Genomic DNA, 14,247 nt, shown 5'->3' on the forward strand with positions numbered 1-14,247 from the left:
TGTTTTCTCCAGTTCGTTTTCTTTAATTTTCTCGTGAAATCGAATCGAACTGGCCCTATCAATCGCTGTGATTTTGATTTGCTCTTTGCATAGTTCCCACTGTTGTCCCACCTTACAGTAATCGTTCATATTTATTCTGTTGGTTTCTTCTGTCACTTTTGCTACAAAATATTCGTCGTTGAGAAGCTTAACGTTCATTTTCCACATATCCCAAGCAAACTTCCTAACTTCTTTCTTTGTTCCTATTACGCACTTAACCAGACAGTGGTCAGTAAAACACAGCGGTAGCACGTTGTAAGTGCGGCATTTTGAGATCAAGTCGAGTGCTACATAAACCCGGTCTAGGCGTGCGTGGCTTGTCCCCTGGAAATGAGTGTACTTCACTGCCTGTCCACTCTCTAGGACTTCGGCCACGTCGATTAACTCGGCTGCGGTAACAATATCGGCTAATAAATCTGTGCTCTTATCTCGGAAAGCCGTGCCGCTGGTTTTGTCTGTAGAATTCAGTACACAGTTATAGTCCCCCAAAATAATGAGGCATTTTTCAGGGTCCACATATTGCTGAACCATACCGAAAAAATTATATCTCTCATCCACTGCATTTGGTGCGTATATGCAAATAACCCGATATTCTCTTTGGCAATAACTAAAATCACAAATAACGAGTCTTCCAGAGGACCCTGATGTGATGCTCTGCACAGTAAGACCCGGTAACTTTTTGACAAAGAGTACGCATCCTGCCGACAACCCAACAGCGTGGCTAACCACAGCGTAGTACCTTGAGGTAAAACGCAGCACCATGCTCCCAGTCTCCTCTTCTCCCTCGACTTTTGTCTCCTGAACAGCTAGTACGTCAATGTCATTATCTGTTATCAGCCGATACAATTGACTTTGTTTTCTTTTGCTCGCTAGTCCTCTGACATTCAACGTGGCTACACTTAGAGACGGTTCAGGTGCCATTGTTGCTCTAATCATGAGGTAGGCCCAGGAGCATGGTGCTTACCTTTAACGTCTAGCAAGCCGCTAGACGCCTCCGGAGCCGCCCGGCTGGCCGGTCTCGCTTTTCGGCGGGGGTGGCTTGTCGACAGGTTTTCGTTCCGTTGCAAATGTTAGGTCGCGGCTTGAAGGACGACCGCCGACCCTGCACCGCTTTCACAGGCGGCTCGTCCACACTGCTTGTATACGGCATGTCGTCGAGATCGCCGGCTGCGTCGTGGGGGCGTTTAGTTGCAGTTCCGGCACCCACTGAACTTACATTGCCATTGCCTGTGGGCTCCTGACCCTTCACTGCTGCTGGCTGTTGCGCTTGACTGGATCCATCTTCGTTGATGTCCGACGCTGCCGATGATGGGTTTTCCACCATTTCACTTGCCCTGTCCGTGCTTTTATCCTGGGCTCCTTCGCTAAGGAGAGGCATTTCTGCTCCCGAAGCAGTCGCTATCTCACCAGTCCCCTCCGCAGCGTCCTCCGCCTCAACCTCGTCCATGAGGTGCTCGGTGTCATCACTCGCCGCCGTTCTCGTTGCCGCGGCGTAGGTACGGACGCACTGCGAGTCCTCATGCCCAAATCGCCTGCAGATCGAGCAACGCGGCACCTTGCACTCTCTTCTCACGTCGCCCGAGCCATGGCATCGCAGGCACTGCATCGGGCGACCAGGTGCGACAACTAGTGCCAGTTCACCACCGACCCGTAACTGGTGCGGCAGGTCTTCTATTTTCATGCCGTTCTTCAGCTTTAAAAGCACTGACCTTGTTGTGGAGCCCTTGTCACTCACACCCTGCACTCGCCAGCGCTCTCGTCTGACATCCATTACAGTCCCAAAGGCCGCGAGTGCGGACCGGACGTCCTCGTCCGCCACTCCATGCAATAGCCAGTGAAGCTTCAGCTTCACCTGCTGTTCCTGCGGGTCGATGATAACACAGCGTCGCCTCTTCACCATTAGCTCCTTCACACCAAGCAGCCGTTTTGTAGCCTCGGAACCTTTAAGGGTGACTGCCCAAACGTGGTTAACCTGGTAGGCTCCCAGGGCCACCACATCCGGCAGTAAGCCTGTAGGCAAGAGCGCATCTCGTAAATCTTCAACCCTGTAGGGCCTTGCTCGCACGTCGCCGTGCAAAAACACGGTGTTCTGAACGATGCGTCCGGTTGGCAGCTGAGGCAGAATAAGCTGATAATCGCTGTCTTCGCTATCTGAGATCCTGTTTCCGCGGCCGGTAAAAGCCGCAATCGCCGCTCCGTCGGAGCACATGATTCCGCGTCCGTACACGGTGGTGGCCGGAAGTAGAATGACCACTCGTCCATCCTGACACGGTTCTAGCCAGATTTTAAGTGCTGCACTACACTGCGTTCTCCAAGTACGGCAAAAATAAACGTGTCAGAAGTGGGATTCGAACCCATGCCCACATCCGTGCACCAGAAGCCTCGGTTAGTTCGCATAGCGAGTAAGGTACTAAACCTTGAGTCTGGCGCCTTAGACCACTCGGCCATCCTGACACAGTTCTAGCCAGATTTTAGTTGCTGCACTACACTGTCAGAACGTGTCAGAAGTGGGATTCGAACCCACGATCACATCCGTGGACCAGAAGCCTCGGTTAGTTCGCATAGCGAGTAAGGTACTAAACCTTGAGTCTGGCGCCTTAGACCACTCGGCCATCCTGACACAGTTCTAGCCAGATTTTAGTTGCTGCACTACACTGCGCTCTCGAAGTACGGCAAAAACAAACGTGTCAGAAGTAGCATTCGAACCCACGCCCACATCCGTGGACCAGAAGCCTCGGTTAGTTCGCATAGCGAGTAAGGTACTAAACCTTGAGTCTGGCGCCTTAGACCACTCGGCCATCCTGACTTTTTTTCTTTATTGCCGTGAAACACAAAACAAAAATACACATGATAAAACACGTCAACTACACTTGAGCTAACGCGTACGCGGCTAAAATCTTTTCAGGTTCACCAACTCATCAAATAGACATTGCCATTGTGGTGGATCCTGCTGCATCCTGAAAGTTTCGCGTATATAAACCGCACTTTCAATGAAGTTTTCACGCGCAGATCGTGTATTTATATCTGCGTGACGCACCTGCATTCGTGTTTTCCACAAACTACGGAGGCCAAGAAGCATAATTAAATCATAAGGTGCATCATCGTTCTGCACTGGTAGGAATCTGATACCGTACGGAGTTAGGGGAAGTTCCTTTTTAATTGTCCTTTGGAGGACGTCCCATAGAAAAACAGCATCCCAACACTGTAAGAAGACGTGTTCAATTGTCTCCGGTTTTTTGCACAACAGGCAATTTGTTGTCCATGGGACGAAGATACCTTTTTCATTCAGCCAGGTTTTAACAGGGGGCGTATTAGAGTGAAGTTTGGAAAGGAACGTTTTAGCAGATGGCCTCACGGGCATCTTCTCGACTCTTTTCAAAACGTCCTGCCCTGGGCCTCCACAGTGTAATGCCCGTTAAAAAGGCACCGGCAGTATCACGTCAATGAGATCTTTATACAGTTTTTTTCTGGGAACATTGAAAAGGTAATCAAAAGAAAACCGCACTTCCAGCAACTTGCACGAAAAAACAACCTCGCGCAGGTAGCCAGTCACAGTACCAGGCATGCTTTCACATGACACAATCCATTCAGGGAGCAGCCTCTGCAATCGCACTTGCATCACAGTTCTTAGAAATGTATCTTTTTGATCACGCAGGAATATAAATCGCGAAACCACTTGACGCAAGAACAAATGGGCAAGGCCAAGTCCGCCCCTTTTAACAGAAATAAACAAATTCGTCCGGGCGGTTTTTTCCCATGTGGATGCCCAAATAAAAACAGCAAAAACGCAGTGCATTTTCTGAATTGAGGTTCGTGAGACACACAACACATTCATGAGGTACCACAGCCTCGAAATAAGAAAAACATTGCAAAAAGAAGCGCGCGAAAACATTGAGAGAATGCCTTCCTTGCCACGCATCCGCTTTTTCTTTCGTTCTGGATGTTTCTTCCATCCAGTGCACGTTGGGATCTCGATAACAATCTAAAGGCACGCCTAGATATCGCGTTGGGAGAGCAGACCATCGCAGCTTACAGAAGAAATCAGGTGTCACGTCCCAATCACCGTGCCAAAACCCAGAGCTTTTCTCCCAATTGATCTTACATCCGGTTTGATCACAAAATGTTTGGACGACACCCGCAACTTCACAGATGCTCTTTCTAGTTGCACAAAACACTGCTATGTCATCAGCATCTGCTAGCATTTTCACGTGTGCTGATTGCAGCTTGAACCCTAAAATGCGATCGCTATCAATGATAGCCAAGCAAAGTGGCTCTAAATACAGTGCAAAAAGCAGGGGTGAGAGCGGGCAGCCCTGCCTTACCGATGAACGTAGTGCGATGCTGTCAGTCAGTTCACCATTAACTATAATACAGGTCGTGCAGTTCGCATAAGCCATTTTAACACCCTCCACTATGACTTCACCAAGGTTAGAATGCTCCAAAATAGAAAAAAGAATTTCGTGAGAAACGCGGTCAAAGGCTTTCGCCAAATCCAACTGCATCATGGCTATCTGACCACCGAGTGCATCAACACATTCTAGTACGGTTCTTGCGACATGTATATTCGTGACAATGGATCGACCCTTGATGCCGCACGTTTGATGAGACCCAACCAGTTTTTTTATTACGCTTTGCAGTCTTTTTGCTAAAACCTTCATATACACCTTGTAGTCAACATTGGTGAGGCTAATCGGTCGATATGACCCCACCAACAGTCGTTTCTCCGGATCATCTGTCTTGGGTATTAGCACAATGTGCGATGTAGCGAAAGACAATGGAACAGTATTACGTTCATAAGCTTCAGTGATTACATCGAGCATAAACTGAGCCGCATACTGCTGAAAAGTTTCAAAGAAGGCAGCGCTTAGACCATCCGGCCCAGGTGCTTTCCCAGGTGTCAGGTCATCTATTGCAGATTCTATCTCCTGCAACGTTATCGGTGTTTCTAGGCGCGCTTTACTTTCGTCATCCAGTGCAGGCATCAGTCTTACAAAATCTGTTTGAAAGCCGCCTACAGTCTCAAGCTTAGCGCTAAGCAGTTCTTCGAAGTGCTCTGCTACCGCACGCTGAATATCTTTAGCATCTTCAGTGATATGGCCGGCATACCTTATACTCCTTATTTCTTTCTGGCAGGCGCATCTTTTTTCGTCTGCTAGGGCTCGCTTTTTCGGCACTTCTCCTGCCCAAAGTTTTTCAGCCCTTGCACGTATGACAGCCGCTGTGTACCTTTCGCTGTCGATTGTTTCCAACTCACTTTTTATCTCTCGTATTTTACCGGCGAAATGCCCTGGCACAGTACTTTTCAGTACTTTCATTCAGTTCCTTTTCTTTTTCTTTCTCTTTATGCCGCACCTTACTGCTCTTTTCTATGGATTTCAATTTGACACACTCTTTGAAGCTGTCCCATTCCGCTGCAAAACTTACTGGTCGCAAAGCCAGACGATCTTCAAACTCGGTCTTAACTTCAGTAAGGAACTCTTCATCGGCGAGAAGTTTGGCATTCAGTTTCCATAGGTACCAGTTAAAGCGCGATTTCTTTCCTGCCCTACCGAACACTGCACTCACGAGACAATGATCGCTGAAAGACACAGGTTTGACCTCATATGCAGTACATAGGGACACAAGATCAACCGAGGCATACACCCTGTCCAATATAGCATGGCTATCTCGCTGAAAGTGCGTGAACTCTGGTTGGTTTCCAGTGGAGAACACACTACCAACATCCTCAAGGCCGTATTCATGCACAAGTGCATTCATGAGCTCAGAGCTTCTGTCTCTTCGAGGTTTACACTTCGCCGCTCGGTCCACAGCTGCGCACACACAGTTGTAATCGCCAAGTACAAGCAAGATTTTGTCGACCTTCAACCACAATTCAGTAGACTCAAAAAATGATTCACGGTCGCATTCTGAATTGGGAGCATACACACACACAACACGCCAGCATAAATTACAGTAGGTAAAATCAGTAACCAAAAGCCGACCACTTGGACAGGCAAAAACGAACTCTACACTTACTCCCAGCGTGTTACGTATAAATAAAAGGCATCCACCCGATACACCAACAGAATGACATACATACACATAAAAGTTTGTTTGAAAAGAAGCCACCATACGGTCAGTGCTTTCTTGGTTCTCAATCTTTGATCTTGCACAGCTGCTATATCTATATCATTATCCATAAGGAGGCGACTGAGCTGGCATTGTCGCCTTTTCGCTCCCAGCCCTCTGACATTCAAAGTAGCTGCGTGTAACGCCGAATTAAGCTTGAGAGTCATGTGTTAGAAAGGGACGCCCGTACCCGCATGGTGCCTACCTTCATGTTTGCGTGGCCTCCGCTTCTGAAGAACAGCGGCATATGTGTGCTTGTATTGTCCTCCCAGCAGAACGTCGGGCTGCATTCAAACGAAGTCCAAGACCGTCATTCATTTTTTTTTCCGCACACGCCCCGCTTGGTTGCAGAATGTTCCTGACGCTGGTCGGTAGGCAGCCGACCCACAAATCGTCCAGGACACCACAAAACCTACGGAGGCGGTTTCCCCGCCTGCCGCGTGTCGGCCGAGAAGTTCGGCTTCGGTCTCAAAGTTGCTCTTCGGATGCCCGCAATTTTCGGCGGCGGCTCACCACAAACACCGCCTGGCAGCTGAGTCTCCTCGAAGCTTTCCTCGTGTGGACGTTTCGCGGCAATTAAGGCCGCTGTCTCCGGCCCAACTTCCATGGCATCAGTACAAGGAGGCTCAGTACTGAGATGCTCCTCAGCATCAGAAAACTTGATTACGTCTTCTGACGCTTCCTTTGACGCGCTTTCGGAGTCCTGCTGGTCCTGCGATTGAACGTGCAAGGCGTGCCGATTTTCATTACTTTCACTTGAGACAGTCACCTTATGCTTAGTTAAAACCGTCATGGATGGCGCGTCCTGTTTCGTTGACTGTCCTCTAATGTCGGCCGCCTCCTCCGCATCCACCTCATCCATTATCAACTCGGACGAGTGTTCGCTGGTCCCAGGTCCAGCAAAGCTTGCGTAGGTACGTGCACACTGGCTCTCTTCATGCCTGAACCGTCTACAGGTTCCGCAGCGAGGAACCCGGCACTCCTTGCGGATGTGTCCCGTACTCCGACAGCGTAGGCACAAGGGACGTCTGCCTGGCACAACAACGAGCGCTAGCTCACCGCTAACGTTCAGCTGATGTGGCATGTCGTCCAGCTTCACGCCAGCTTTCAACTTAAGCGTGACAAGTCTAGTAGTTGAGCCCTTTTCTACCATACCTTTCACACGCCAGCGCTCCCTTGTAACTTCCAACGCCTTTCCATACGGCGTAAAGGCAGCACGCACATCCTCGTCTGGCACGTTGTGTAAAAGCCAGTGAAGTTTCAGTCGCACGTCCTGGTTGGCCGGGTCAATTACCAAGCAGCGACCGTTTTTCACACACAACTCACCTGCACTAACAAGCTTGGTCACCGCTTCAGGAGCCTTGAGAGTGACAGCCCAGACATGGCTCATCCGATACGCCCCCATCGCAACATCGGAGATCAGCGAAAGCTGTGCCAACGCGTCGCGGAAATCTTCCACCCGGTACGGGCGGGCCCTGATGCAAAAAAACAGTATTCAAAACAAACCGACCTGTTGGTAGTGCAGGCAAAACAACCTGATAAGTATTATCCTGTTCAGCAGTCCTGTTACCGCGGCCTGACATGGCCGCTAAAGCCGCTCCTGAGGAGCCCTGCATCCTGCGTCTGTTCACTGGCGTGGCCGGAAGCAGAATCCACTCGGCCATCCTGACACTGCCACCAGAGAGATTTCAAGGGAAGCACCATACTGCGAGCTCGAAATATACGAAGGAATAAAACGTGTCAGCAGTGGGATTCGAACCCACGCCCACACTCGTGGACCAGAAGTCTCGTTTAGCCCACATACTAGAGGCAAGGATTTAACCTTGAGTCTGGCGCCTTAGACCACTCGGCCATCCTGACTTTTTTTTCCTTTATTACCGACTTGGCAACCACAAAGAACGATGAAAAGTCGCATGGAATTAAAAACACAAGTCACTTTCTGACAGGTTTCTTGTGATAAAATGGATTAGGTGACATGAGCTTGTTCAAGACTGGCAGCCATTCCGGGGGTTAAGATTGCCCTCCGAAAACATCACGCGTGTACATTACACTTTCAACAAAATACTGATGGGCTGGGTGTACGACAACATGCTCATGGCGAACATCCATCCGCGTTCTCCATATGCTGTGCATAGACAAGACCATTAATAAATCACTGGGCACTTCTCCTGGCTGGGCGCATGGAAGGTAGCGTATGCCAAACGGCGTTATTGGTAAGTCCTTTTTAATAGTAAGCTGTAGCACGTCCCACAAAAAAACCGCATCGTGACAATCAAGGAAAATATGCTCTATGGATTCCAGCTTTTTCAAATTAAACAGTCAGCAGACCAAGGCACAAAAAGGCCTTTGCTTTCCAGCCATGGCTTCACCGGAAGAGTGCCGGTATGAAATTGAAAAAAGAAAAATTTAGCGGACGATCTGATGGGCATTCTTTTCACACTTTTCAACACGTCCCGCTCCGGACCCAAAGCATATACAGAGCGATAAAGAGGCACAGGTAAAAGGGTTTCCAATAAATCTTTGTAAAGCCGTTTTGGCGTAACAGTACACATATACTCATTTGAAAATCTCGCCTTCACTATTTGGAAGGACGCGACAACTTCGCAAAGAAAAGCACTTAGAGCCATTGTCCCTGTAGACATAGTCGAAACTACATATTTCGGCAGTGAATCCCGCAATCGCACCTGGATTACCGTTCTAAGAAAAGCATCGCTTTGTTCGCGCAAAAAAAAAGAACCTGGTTACAATCTGCTTGAAGTATAAATGAGACAATCCCAGTCCACCATTATGCACCGTATGAAACAGATTGCATCGACTGGTACGCTCCCATGTTGAAGCCCACACAAACGTGGCAAATACCCTATGCAGTTTTTGAACAGAGATTCTTGACATAGATAACACTTGCAGCATGTAAAAAATTTTTGCAACTAGGAACATATTGCAAACGGTAGCTATTGCGAACATAGAAAAGTTATGTCCTCCCCATTTGTTTGTTTGGGTTTTCACTTGCTCAACTTCACCGGCCCAACATTCCTTGCTTTCACGGTAATGCTTTAGTGGCACACCAAGGTAATTGCCTGGCGTTATTGTCCATTGCATACTGGAGAACAGTTCAGGCGCGTATTGCCAGTTTCCGTGCCAAAATCCTAAACACTTTGCCCAACTAATTTGACTTCCACTTGCAGTGCAAAAAGCAGTGGCTTCTTTTACAACTTTCTGCACGCTCTCATGGTCAGTATAAAAAACCGCAATATCGTCCGCGTATGCCAAAACCCGAACTTTACTTTGAAAAAATCTATAACCGCGTATGTTTGGCCTTGTAAGCAGTCTTAAACAGAAAGGGTCCAGATAAAGCGCAAACAAAAGGGGAGACAGAGGACAGCCCTGCCTTACTGACGACTGAACAGGTATACGATCAGTTAAACGCTTATTCACGACCAGTCTCGCTGAACAGCACTCGTAAACCATTTTTACGCCCTTTGTAATCACGGAACCAGCATTGACATACTCTAAAACAGAGAACAAAATTTCATGTACCACTTTATCAAATGCTTTGTGGAGGTCTAATTGCATCATGGCTACGTGGTCATGCATCGTGTCACAACATTCGAGTACACTCCTTGCTGCGTGTATGTTAGTAAAAATGGTCCTTCCTTTTATACCGCATGTCTGATGTGGGCCTACAAGAGAAGTAATTACACGTTGGAGTCGTCGCCCTAGTACTTTCATGTAAATTTTATAGCCAACATTCGTTAGACTTATAGGACGGTAAGACGCTACAGACTGAAGCTTAACATGGTCGTCTGTTTTCGGGATTAGTACAATGTGACATTCGAAAAGACGAAAGAGGTACGTTCTTTTCGTAGCATTCACTAATAACTCTTTCCAGTAAAACAGCCATTTCAGTTGGAAAGGCCTTGTATATGGCAGCACCAAGACCATCTGGTCCGGGTGACTTATTGGAATTTAATTCCCCGATAGCGGCCTCAATTTCCTCGGAAGTAATACTTGCTTCAAGTGTCTGCGCCACTTCGTCTTCTACTCTTGGCATCAGCGACAGAAAGTCTTTTCTGAAGCGTTCAATGTCCGGTGTTTTCAGGCTAAACAATTCGCTGTAAAATTCTACAAACGCCCGTTCAATCGTTTTTTTTTCCCGAGGTAATTACGTTCTGATAGCAGATTTCTTTTATCTTTTTTGACACTGCGTACCTTTTTTCGTCACTAAGTGCCCTTTTCGTGGGCGTCTCTCCGAGCCACAATTTTTCGCTGCGTGCCCTTATCACCGCACCGCGATACTTCTCTTCGTCTATCACCTCAAGTTTGGTTTTTATCTTTTTTATATCTTGGGCGAACAAGCCAGGCTGAACGCTCTCCATGCTAAGCATGTATTCAAGTGTGCTACGAAGTTCTTTTTCTTGTTCTCTTTCTTTACGTCGGAGAGTGCATGCTCGGTCAATAGCAGCTATCTTTATATCGCACTTAAACTGCTCCCATGCTTGTACAAAATTAGAGTCATTTTGTAACATATGCTTAATATTTTCTTTAACTTTAGTGGTAAACTCTTCATCCAGCAGCAGTTTTTCATTAAATTTCCATAGCTCCCTATTGAACTTTGTTGCCTTACTTTTTATGCATAGAGTAATCATTACGAGAGAGTGTTCACTAAAGCCCATGGGAAGTGTTTGATATTCCGAGCACAAGGGCACACAACCAATGGGAACATATATTCGGTCCAACCTTGCATGACAGCTACCTTGAAAGTGCGTGAACTTTGCTTGGCCTTCATGCGTCATTATACAGCCAGCATCTTCAAGCTCTACCTCATTAACAATGTCAATAAGTAACTCAGCACTCTTGTCACGAAGGACACGGTCTGTTGTTCTATCTTCCGGTCTACAGACACAGTTGAAGTCTCCAAGCAGGAGAACACGCCTCTCATGTATTAGGAAGGATTTCATATAGTGAAAGAACTCTTCCCGCTCAAACGTTTTAGTCGGCGCATAAACGCAGATCACTCTTTAGTCCAATCCAGAAAAACAGAAATCACCTATCAATAGCCGTCCACTCTCACACGAGAACACAGACTGTACACACTCTATGCAATTTCGGATGAAAATGACACACCCCCCTCGATCTTCCAACCGCATGACAAACGCAAACTCTATATCTAGAACGATATATTTCAGCCATTTTCTCTGTTTGTTGTTCGCTTTCAATTTTGCTCTCTTGAACTGCTAGCACATCAATTTCATTTTCCAGCAGAATGCGGTTCAGCTGCAGTTGTCTCCGACGCGTTGACAGCCCCCTCACATTTAGCGGGCTACGCGCAAGCTAGTGGATAATTAGGTCGCCATCTCAAGAAATTATAAATCGCGAAACATTTCACTCGCATCTCTTCTGCAGAAAGACAGCATTGCAGTTTAACTGTTGCATGAGATGACCATTCTTCCGTTTTGGCGAGTCTGTCCATTGTTCCAAGCGCTCCTCCCGATCATGGACCGGGCTTGTAACGTCTCGACCGGAAAGCGCACCTCCGCTATGGCGGAGGCACAGGTGACACAGTTCTCCGGTCTGGAGGCACGTTTGGCCTTGGCTTGACGACCGGCGAAAGGGGGCCGCCTTCAGTGGAGGCTGACCGTTCCCCTCTCCTCCTTGTGTTGATCCCTCGTTGACACTGTCTTCGTGCACACGCTTCACAGGGAAGGTAGAAGCAGCTGGCATCTCAGCTTCAGTGTCTCCCTATTCTTCATTGTGTTGCGTAGCCGAAGCTGGGCTTGCAGCACTGGCATTGCCGTTTTCTTTCGAGGGTGTCTCTGTCCCAGCAAAATTCGACAACGGAGCTATCAAATCTGACTCAGTGTTCTTTGAGGTCAGCGGTCTTCTCAGAGGATTGCTCCTTCTGTTCTGCCTCCTCAGTGATTCCACTGCTCGCTTCCTCGGCGTCCACTGCGTCCATCAAGTGCTCGCCTGCCACTTCACTCGACACGGGGCCTGCAACGTTTGCATACGTGCGCACACACTGGGACTCGTCATGGCCGTAGCGACGACACAGCCCGCAGCGCGGCACACGACAATCACGCCGTATATGACCTTTCCCGCGGCACCGGAGGCAAAGCGGGGCTCTGCCTTGGACGTGGACGAGTGCGACGTCCTCGGCGACCCGAAGCTGATGCGGCAGGTCCTCAAGGGTCACACCCACTTTTAGCTTCAGCGTGACCGTTCGTGTCGTTGAAGCCTTGTCAACACACCCTTGCACTTTCCACTTGTCTCTTGAAATTTCAGTCACTTTTCCAAAAGCCGCCAACGCCGCTCGCACATCATCGTCTTGCACGCCGTGAAGCAGCCAGAAAAGCTTCAACCTGATGCCTTGGTTACAGGGGTCAATGACTACGCAGCGGTGTTCCTTCACTTCAATAGCTTGGGCTTGCAAAATCTTCGCTTTCGCCTCTTCACCTTTAAACGTTACCGCCCATACGTGATTCATTTGATATGCCCCGAGGGCAACCACTTCCGGCAGCAGTGAAAGACGAGCGAGGGAGTCTCGAAAGTGCTCCACCCGGTACGGCCTGGCTTTTATGTCGCCATGCAAAAAACAGTGTGCAAAACACTCGAACCTGTAGGCAGATGCGGTAGAACCAGTTCATAATCCTTGGTAGGCATTTCCGTGCTCCTGATACCACGGCCCAGCTGGTCCGCTGAATCCGCTCCTTGGGAGCCCATGATAATCACGTCCGTCACGCTCGGTGGCCGGAAGTGGAATCCCACTCGGCCATCCTGACGCTGTTCTAGCCTGATTTTAGTTGCTGCACTGCAGTGCATTCTCGAAGTACAGCAAAAATAAATTTGTCAGAAGTGGGATTCGAACCCACGCCCACATCCGTGGACCAGAAGCCTCGGTTATTTCGCGTAGCGAACAAAGTACTAAACCTTGAGTCTGGCGCCTTAGACCACTCGGCCATCCTGACACTCTTCTAGCCTGATTTTAGTTGCTGCACTACACTGCATTCTCGAAGTACGACAAAAATAAATCTGACAGAAGTGGGATTCGAACCCACGCCCACATCCGTGGACCAGAAGCCTCGGTTAGTTCGCATAGCGAACAAAGTAATAAACCTTGAGTCTGGCTCCTTAGACCACTCGGCCATCCTGACTTTTTTTTTCTTTTTTATTGCCTGACTTCGGCAGGGACCACAATACACAGAACCACTTATGGGGCACAATGAGCAATCATTATTACAACAATCAGCCAGATGGGTTGTGCCGTCGTCATGCTAAACATTCTCTTAGGGTCACTAATGGGTCACTAATCTTCCGAGCCACTCGGGAGCTTCAGGAGCAAGTTTCTGAATTTCAATATATCTATTCATGCCTTCCCGAAAATAGATCCGTGCTGGCCGTGCGTCCGGATCGCAATGGTATCCTGCCATTCTCGAGCGCCAAATACAGTGGAGGGCCATTAGCATAATAATGTCAAATGGCACCCCATCCTCATTCTCTACGGGCAAGTACCTAATACCATGCGAGTCTAATGGAAATTCATTTTTAAAGTCCTTTGTAAAATATCCCAAAATTATACCCCTTTCCAACAATGTAGAAAAACGTGGTCTATAGTTTCTGGCTGTTTACAAATTAAGCAATGCGAACCCCAAGGTAAAAATAACTTCTTCCCTTCTAAGAACTTCTTTACTGGCTGTGTTTCCGTGTGTAACTTAAAGAAAAAAGTTTTTGCATTTGACGACACCTGCATCGTCTTCACCCGCTTTAGTACGTCGCGTCCTGGTCCTCCACTGTATAAGGTCCTGTACATTGATATGGGAAGAACTACGTCACACAAATTCTTGTACAGCTCCTTCCTGCTAACACAAGATAAATATTCATACGAAAATCGAACACACAGGAATCGCACACTCGCGACAACTTCTCTAAAATAACCAAAAATGCGTCCCGATACACTTTCGGTCGAGACAACAAAGTCCGGCAGAGCATTTCCGAGCCTTAATTGGCACACAGTACGCAAAAATGGATCTCTTGCATCGCGAACAAAAAGAAATCTGCTGACAATCTGTCGTAGAAATAAATGCCTCAAACCCAGTCCACCGT

The 14,247-nt window shown here is 48.0% G+C and overlaps 1 protein-coding gene and 4 non-coding genes across 5 annotated transcripts; all 5 read right to left on the reverse strand.

Moving 5' to 3' along the window:
* Positions 1 to 1,012: 1,012 nt before the first annotated feature.
* Positions 1,013 to 2,275, reverse strand: LOC146193673 (uncharacterized). The gene has a single exon (XM_084600589.1). It carries the CDS (start codon positions 2,246 to 2,248, stop codon positions 1,013 to 1,015), a length of 1,236 nt encoding a protein of 411 aa, XP_084456715.1. The 5' UTR covers positions 2,249 to 2,275.
* A 97-nt stretch (positions 2,276 to 2,372) lies between these two features.
* TRNAL-CAA (transfer RNA leucine (anticodon CAA)) lies at positions 2,373 to 2,493 on the reverse strand. Its single transcript has 2 exons — positions 2,456 to 2,493; positions 2,373 to 2,418 (listed from the first exon to the last, which is right to left on the reverse strand). It is a non-coding gene; the product is annotated as a tRNA-Leu (tRNA).
* Positions 2,494 to 2,538: 45 nt separating this feature from the next.
* Positions 2,539 to 2,659, reverse strand: TRNAL-CAA (transfer RNA leucine (anticodon CAA)). The gene is made up of 2 exons: positions 2,622 to 2,659; positions 2,539 to 2,584 (listed from the first exon to the last, which is right to left on the reverse strand). It is a non-coding gene; the product is annotated as a tRNA-Leu (tRNA).
* Positions 2,660 to 7,885: 5,226 nt separating this feature from the next.
* Positions 7,886 to 8,007, reverse strand: TRNAL-CAA (transfer RNA leucine (anticodon CAA)). The gene is made up of 2 exons: positions 7,970 to 8,007; positions 7,886 to 7,931 (listed from the first exon to the last, which is right to left on the reverse strand). It is a non-coding gene; the product is annotated as a tRNA-Leu (tRNA).
* Positions 8,008 to 12,991: 4,984 nt separating this feature from the next.
* On the reverse strand, positions 12,992 to 13,112 carry TRNAL-CAA (transfer RNA leucine (anticodon CAA)). Its single transcript has 2 exons — positions 13,075 to 13,112; positions 12,992 to 13,037 (listed from the first exon to the last, which is right to left on the reverse strand). It is a non-coding gene; the product is annotated as a tRNA-Leu (tRNA).
* Between the last annotated feature and the right edge of the window lie 1,135 nt (positions 13,113 to 14,247).

Source organism: Amblyomma maculatum, chromosome 4, assembly GCF_055883805.1.
Source record: "Amblyomma maculatum isolate TAMU_Amacu chromosome 4, ASM5588380v1, whole genome shotgun sequence".
Lineage (NCBI taxonomy): Eukaryota > Metazoa > Arthropoda > Arachnida > Ixodida > Ixodidae > Amblyomma > Amblyomma maculatum.

Coding starts and splice junctions, on each gene's coding strand:
- LOC146193673 (XM_084600589.1), bottom strand. CDS start 2,248: ATGTGCTCCGACGGAGCGGCGATTGCGGCTTTTACCGGCCGCGGAAAC.